The 8,121-nt window shown below is 37.0% G+C and overlaps 1 protein-coding gene across 1 annotated transcript in view; it reads right to left on the bottom strand.

The window, feature by feature from the left end:
* Positions 1–823: 823 nt before the first annotated feature.
* LOC110093605 (dual-specificity RNA methyltransferase RlmN 1) overlaps positions 824–8,121 on the bottom strand; it is a 15,264-nt gene continuing 7,966 nt past the window's right edge. Inside the window, exons 8-9 of the mRNA XM_020818540.2 lie at positions 1,149–1,448; positions 824–1,069 (exon numbers count right to left, since the gene is read on the bottom strand). Coding sequence (XP_020674199.1) covers positions 1,206–1,448 — 243 coding nt within the window. The 3' untranslated portion in view covers positions 824–1,069; positions 1,149–1,205. The remainder of the gene's footprint in view (positions 1,070–1,148; positions 1,449–8,121) is intronic.

Below are 8,121 nucleotides of genomic sequence, written 5' to 3'. Positions count from 1 at the left end.
CTTTAATTGAATTATTACATATTTATATGCAAAAGTCTATGCAAATAGTACACATCTTACTGGGTATTATATACATCAGGAGTTCTATTAGCTCTTTTGTTGTGATAAGTACAACCCCTTGGATTTGTGTAATTGAATATTCTTGTCAGGTTCCTAGAGTCAGATACAAGTTCAGAAGAAAATGTTGAAAATTTTGACCATAAATTATTTCTGAGGCCATATATTTCTTACGATTTATTTCTAAGTGAACTTCTAAAAAGTATTAAATCCTAAAACTCATAAACAATACAAAACCTTCTAACATTGAGTAATCAAACATCAAATAGTTAAACTAATTAATATTACCAATTATTTGGTTTAGTGGTCTAGTCTTTGACCTCTAAATAGAACTAAAAGCTAAAATTTCAGCCAAAAAAATTAAAAAAAAAATAATAAATACCATCATGATGTTTAATCATCTGCCTTCATGGATAAGAGCAGAGAAATAGCAATCTGGCAGCAATGCAAAGCCTTTAGAATAATATTTGTAATGAATCTAAAAGGCTACCAAATCTTAACCAGAACAAAAAAAATTCAAGACTGATCCTAAGTCAAGTTTAAGCGAAGTTTGCTCAACTCAAATCACTCAATTTCAAACATGCAAGAAATGAAACTTGATTTGAGCCAAATTTGGGAAAAATAAGAACCAAAAGAGGTGGGAGAAGTGGGGGTACTGCACCTAGAATTTCTTGGATGAGCAACAAAGCACTAACAATTATTACTTTCAATATATATATATATATATATCAAATATAAATAAATACATATAGTTTCAAGCTAAATGAAAGAGCATCTTGAATGAGCAGCTGTAAAATTGGAATGGAATTCAGGCAAAGGTTATTTCAATTATACACTGAAATATGGAGCTGAGTTTTGAGCTACTTCAGATGTTATTATCGAACCTAAAAAATTCATTCAAGGATCTTGAACAAATGAAAACTAGCGACAGATGAGATCACTTCTGCTGAATCATTAAGGAAACTCACCCTTTTCCATGTCTTAGGAAGCATGAAATTCCAATTCGCGATGCCTGCAAGTTCAAATTTACAAAATTAGTAAAAACTCACAAAAACTGTATATTAACAGACGACCAAGTCATAAGTACTTACAGACAGTAAGCAAATCTTTATCAATTCGTTTATGCTGGCCAACTGAACTCGATATGTTCAAATATGCAGATCTTCAATGTCAGCCAAAAGCCTAACACTACCAGTGGATATCTGCTCCGAAAGGTTCACTACAAGCTGACCACAAGCACCAGATATGTCTTCGCCCATTTGCTGCCTTATAGTGGTTCGGATATTATACGTACCTCTAAGCAATTTCTGGAAAACCTTGACATTGTGTTCTGAGCTTGTTCTGAAACAGCTGGAAGTGCCGATCGGGTTGAATGGTATCAAATTGACGACCTGTTTCAATCAATATAGAGCCCAAATGGCATGAAGCAAGTCATAATGGCAATGAAGATAATGGCTGGGTTTGGGATGACTTTTTTATTACTTTATTGTTTAAAATGCAACCAAGAATTTGTTTGGGGTGCTACTTTATAACGGAGGTTTACAAATGTTTAAGTTCTACGGCTATTTTTCGTGACCTACAAACATCACTGGCATTTTGTGCGTTCAGCATTTCTGAAAAGAAAAACGGACTAAAAAACCCTTTTTCATTCGACAATATTCCATAGAAAAAACTACTTCATCCACCTTCCAAAGTAGTTACTCATTCCTGCATCTCTTCAATAGCATAATAGACGAGCTTATTGCACCAAGCTTCAGCATAAAAATTCCCTCCTGTTGCTTGCACTTCTATCCACTTACCTAAATCGCACAAGCAATTCTTTTGAAGAGCTAAAGCTCTCAAAGCCCTAAACTTTCTCCTTGGAAAATTATTTTGATAAAGAAAGTTAGATGAATTTAATGAAGAGCTTCCACAAGAAAATAGGTAAAGAATATGACAAAACACAGCTTAAATAAATGAGATCAATTGAAAGATTGAAATTTATGAAAGGAGCTTACGCGGGGATCAACTGGATTAGGTTGGGATCCTAAAAGAAAGAGCATTGATGTTTCGGATGAATGGTGGAAAGAAAAATTAGAGGTGAATGTAAATTTTCAAAATATTAACATGTTTGTTTTCATAGCTCTTATAGAATTAAATTTCGAATTACAGGTCCTTCCAATTGCCAAAAAATTTTGATGTGATGGTATAGATCCTAAATTAGAAGAAAAGCTCGATTTGATGTTCATCGGTGTGGTTGCTATGAGATCTAATAATTGGACTCCAACTGAAGTTTTCAATCTTTATAGACTGAAAATTCTGAACAAGTAGATAATGATAGTGGTGCTTTAAATGATTCAACATAAAATTGAGATGATCATATTAAATATACCCATGTTGACCTCGATTTTGACTAGACCCGGGCCTGGAGAGTTGACTTGGTAAAATTGACCAAGCCAGACCCCAAGACCTTCTCCAATGGGTTCCGTGAGTTGAGTCGAGTCTGTTGAGCCTGGACTTGGACCTTGGGTCAACCCGGTTGACCAAGTCAACCAGGGTTGACCACTTAGCCCATTTAGAGCCCAAATCGATTTAAATCCAAACTAAATCCCCTCATGGCTCGATCCTCTTTCTGAAAATATTTCTTTTCAAGCCAGTCTAATCTTTAATAAGTTATACACGAAATTCATCATCCACTTCTAAAAAAAATTTCTACACACCTTAAATCAAATTTACTTATGAAATATATGTTCTTGTAATTACATTATCATTCTATTTATTATATATATAATGTAGTCGTATTGCTGCTTTATGAAAGTTAAATTAACTTACATCAAAGTTAGAAATATTCTTCTATCAGTGCTCTACTTATTAATCTGGGAAGTCAAGCTAGATACTTAATATATTGAAATCTTTTGTGTAGTGTGATTAATGTAGTCTTAAATTAACAGGCTTGTATATTGCCCTTGCACATTATATTCCTGTAATTACATTTTTATTCTATTGATTATATGTATATGTAGTTAGATTGTTGTTTTATGAAAGTTAAATTAACTTGCATCAAAGTTAGTAAAATTCTTCTATTACAACTCTACTTATTAATCTGGGATGTCGAGCTAGATACTTAATAAATTGAAACATTTTGTTGCAGTGCGATTAATGTGATCTTAAATTAATAGGTTGTATATAGCCCTTGCACATTTTGTTTTGATATTACAAACTATGCTAATGTTTTTTTTTACCATATTACTAAAGAATAATAATTTGATATTCAAATACAATACAGTAAGATACTGTTTCATTTATACTTTCTTACTAAATTGAAGGCATGTGAATGTCATTAGTTAAAAGATAACTTGGATTTGTTTATAATCTCATTATTATGATGCGGAGCTTGACAGTTTCAAAGCAGTATACAAAATAAATTATTTAAAACCTTTATTGAAAGTCTCGTGAATAGAATCCTAACATTGAACTTCACAAAGAAGTTCATAATATAAAATCAAATTGTGATATATGAGTTGCTTAAGTTCTTAAGAATAACATATCTGATGATACAAACAAGAATTGCACATAAATATTTTAAATACTTACAATGCTTGCTACTTTAAGATTAAGGTTTTGTAAGATTAGATTAGAGAACTTTCAATCGTCAATCTTATTGTAGTAATGATGGGGACATCAGATCGTGAAAGGTTTATCAGAGACGTGGCCGCTGATCTACGACCACGATCGAGTCTTTATATTTCTGAGTCATTGGTGTATTTTATTATTCATGTATTTTGTTATTTGCTTAGGTGTATTTTGTTATTTCCCTTTGTACCCCTCTTATGGGAGTTGTCGTATGTAAGCCCAAAGGGCATTTGAGTATTTATTTCTTTGAGTCCATTGTACTTGGCTATATATAGCCCTTTGCTTATTGTTTGAGGGTTAATGAATGATTATGAGAAAATTTCCTGCACTTGTCTTATTGGAGCTTTGAGAGAGCTTGAGAGCGAGAGAGTTAGAGATGTTGGTGGAGCCTAGGAGAGGCCACCCGTCATACCCAACAGTCACCACCGGTGGCTCTTGGTTTTCCTCCCCTCCTTTCCACCTCAATCCCATGGTCATAACCCCCCAAACCCGAGCCTTCATCTCTATCCAGACCCACGGCCACCAACCCAACCCGAGACCTATAGCCGCCGACCCAAGTCCCTGGCCGCCGGCCACCTTCGTGTCTTCTTTCCCCTTGAGTTTCCTAATTGGGTTGGAGACTAAAGTTGGAAAATTCTAAAATTCAAATTCATTTAAATTTGAATTCAAATTCTTTCCTATTTTAACTCCTCTATTTTAGGAAAGTTTTAATCTAAATCCGTTTGAATTTGAAATTTAAATTGGACTAGATTATTTACTTTCCTAATTCCTAAAACCAAATTAAGAAGCCTTAAATGCTTTCATTAAATCCCTCCCATGACCCTTAATGCCGCCGGCTCCCTCCTGCTTGGTTTTGGAATTATTTCCTAAAACCTCCACTTTGTTTTAGGAAGTGATTTCAATTCTCCTTGATCTTTGCTGGCCGAATTTTCCCTAGGCCTCCATGTACTAATTTATTTCCTGAATCCACGTAACAACTTAGGAAATAAATTTGATGCAGGACAACTTAGATGAGATGCTTATGGATTCATTCAGGCATTGCACAACTCTTAGATTAGAATAAATTTGGAATTAAATTACTCGCAATTATCAACGAAGAGTAAAACAATCAAGGAGATATTTTGCGTAGGCTAAAGTACATACTACGAGCTTTGAACTTTCAAGATAAATAAGAAAAATAAAACAATGCGAATTAGTAGTTTTCAAGTTAATCTATAATCTAACAACGAGATCTATGATGCAAAGAAAGTACACTCAATTCCTATGAATTTACTAAGCTTAGCAAGAGCACTTGGAGGAGACTTTCGCAACTTCAATCACATCAATGAGAACTTAGACTTAGAAGAAATTAGATGCAAGAGAAAGAAGAACCTTTGCTAAGGAGACGTGGATATCCTCCACTAGATGCCTTCAAAATGCTCGTCAAAGGCTTCCATCAACGCGAATAAGATACGATCCATGTATTCTTCGATTGTGTGGTCAATCTCCGGATTCACGTCGAAGAATGTGGAACGGAGGATGTCGGTGAAACCGTCGTCGTCCCAAGTGAGGCCGTACTCAATCTCCGGATCCGCCATTCATAGGTGCTAGTCGACAAACTCTTCACAGGGAGTTGCTTTCTTCAATGATGCGTTGAGAAAGAAGTTTCTCGTCTTTGTAGAATAGATGAAAGATAAGAGCAACTATCTTGTCAAATCTGAAATTGTATTTCAGATTTTTGAAAACCTATTAAAGAGGATTCAATAGGGGAAACTCAAATTCAGTTTTTTGGAGCCAGTGGATGGTGGGAATTAGAATTCCTTCCTTCCTAATTATTCTCCTAATGGAAAATAATTAACGGTGATAGGATGCAAGAGGAGGGGCGGCAGTAAAGGCAAAAAAAAAAAAAATCCTTGATTTAAATCTCTGAGGGAGGTATTCCTTTTAAGAACAAATCAAGCCTTTATTCATGCAGATTTTGGTCACGGGAGACAGCAGGAAGATTAGGAATTATTTTCTAAGGGAGGCCGGCCACAAGCAGGAACCACGGGGAGTTTTAATTGGGACAAATGTAAGACTCCATAAATTAGGGAAAGGATTTAGGAAAGTATGATCTTAAATCAAATTTGAATTTCAAATTTAATTAGATAAGAATGGAAACTTTCCTAAAATAGATCTAATTAAATAAGGACAGATTTTGAAATTTCCAAGGTTTAATTTTGAATTTCAAATCTACCTGCATTCAATTCCATCTAAAATAGGAAACAAGCTTGGATGGGGGAGGAGGAGAGTGGATCGGCGGCTAGGGGATGGAAGCCGGCGACATGGGGTCGATCAGAGGTTTGACCGTGGGCTTGAAGGAAATTTGTGGAGGGGAGGAATCAGATGCTAGGGGATCCGGCGGCTAGGTGATGAGGGAGGAGGTATGGGAGAGGCAACGGGAAGAGAAGGGAACGAGAAAAATGAAAGAAACCACGAATCCGACTTATCTAGGTTGGTGGGTATTGCGCCAAACTTCTTCCTCTCCTAGGAAGCTCTCCCCATTAGAACTCTCAAGCACACAACGCTCATGCAAGTAGAAATTTTAATAAGCAGTCATTCATTCATCCCTCAAAACAAAAGAAATGAGCCTATAAATAGCCGAGTACAAAGACTCAAGAAAATAAAAGACCAACTTGCCCTTTGGGCTTACATGCGACCACTCCCATGAAAGGGGTACAAAGGGAAATAATAACGACACCTAAGGAAATAAGAAAATGCATAAATAAAATAAAATACAATCATAACTCAGAAATACAAGGACTCGATCGTGGCCGTAGATCGGCGGCCACGTTTCTGATAAACCTTCCACGCTGATCTGATGTCCCCATCAAAATTCCCCCTCCTTTCCCCTTGTCCCGCCGGTCCCCTTCCTCTCTCTCAAAATCGGATCTCTCTCTCTCCTTCTTGGTTAATTCAAGGAGATTTCGGCCTGAAGACTTCTCCATCTAATTCCACTTTGTTTCTTTAGAAATCTGAAATTTTTCCTTCAGATTTTTGGAGATAGAATTTGGAACTAATTTCAGATTTTGGTCAAGAGCCTTGTTTGTTTTTTCCCCCAATTGCGAGAGAAACTCCTTTCCCTTGGCTAGTACTCAAGGGGCGTATCAAGTGCTAAGAAGATTCTACACTCAAGTACCTATGAATGGCGGATCCGGACACTGATTACGGCATAACTTGGGACGAAGACGGCTATATAGATATCCTACAATCTACGTTCTTCGACGTGAACCCAATAGTTGATTTCACCGTCGAGGATTACTTGGAGCGTACATTGATATACTTGGTAGAGGCTATCGACGAACATTTTGAAGGCATTGAATGGAGGGTCTCCACTAACCCTTGACGAAGGTTTCTCCTCTCCCGAGCATTTTATATCTTTTAGTCTAAATTCCCTTGGTTTGATTTGCAGTCACGGCGGACTCCTTCACCTTGCTCTCGCTCAAGCTTAGCAAGCATAGGATATGAGTGCACCATCAATGCATCCTAATTCTCAATGTTAGATTAGGGATTGTTTTGAAAACTACTACTGTTTGTTGTGTTATTTTTCTTATTTATTTTGGAAGCTTCAAAGCTCTCAGCATGTGATTTAAGCCTAATCGGATAACCCCTGATTATTTTATTTCGTTGTTCGAATTTGCCCGTAGCTTTATTCTTGAATTATTCTAATCATAAGTTGTGCAAATCCAAGTGAATTAAGCATTGCATACGTAGTTCTGCATCATCTGGTATCAAAGCATGGTTTGCTCTAGTTTTGCATGCTAGACATCATCCTAGGAGTTGTTTTAACTAGTTTTATACGTTGTTGCACGCATGATATCATTTAAATTAGTTTAATTACATTTTATGCTTGCTGTCCACTGCATTACTGCATGCTGTTAGAGGTTGTTAAGCTTGTTTATCAATTGTTCAAGTGCTGTCCTTAACCTAGCCACTTCACTAGTTGTCTAGGTTGCTTAGGCCCTCCTTGTAGTTTGCTGTCCTTGAGTTTCCAGCACCATTTAGAGTCCCCTTAGAGTGTTTTTCCCTGCTGTAAATTGCTGTCCACTTCCTAGAAAACCTTCTTAGTACCCCATTGTGTTTAGGAATGAACCCGCAACAACCAGGGAGGACTTTAGATCTATTGGTAGGCCAAATGAACAATATTAGCCAACAGCTTAAGGAGAACCAATCGGATCTAGCTGAGCTTCGTAGGAACACCACCGAGAGATTTGATACACTAGAACGAGCTAGAGACCAACCTACTCCCTACACCCCATCTAGACCACCGTCTATGTATGGGGAAGAGACCTACCCGGATGAGAGGCCACATCGGGCCAATCATCGAGCTCCCTACCACGGACATGATCCACGTCATGATCCTGATTTGGATGAGAGGCATCACCGTGCCAATCATCGTACTACCTACCACGGCCATGATCCCGATGCACCACT

This window comes from Dendrobium catenatum, unplaced genomic scaffold, assembly GCF_001605985.2.
Source record: "Dendrobium catenatum unplaced genomic scaffold, ASM160598v2 fragScaff_scaffold_211, whole genome shotgun sequence".
Lineage (NCBI taxonomy): Eukaryota > Viridiplantae > Streptophyta > Magnoliopsida > Asparagales > Orchidaceae > Dendrobium > Dendrobium catenatum.
The sequence above is the reverse complement of the archived record's forward strand: the minus strand, read 5'-3'. Positions and strand labels throughout refer to the sequence as shown.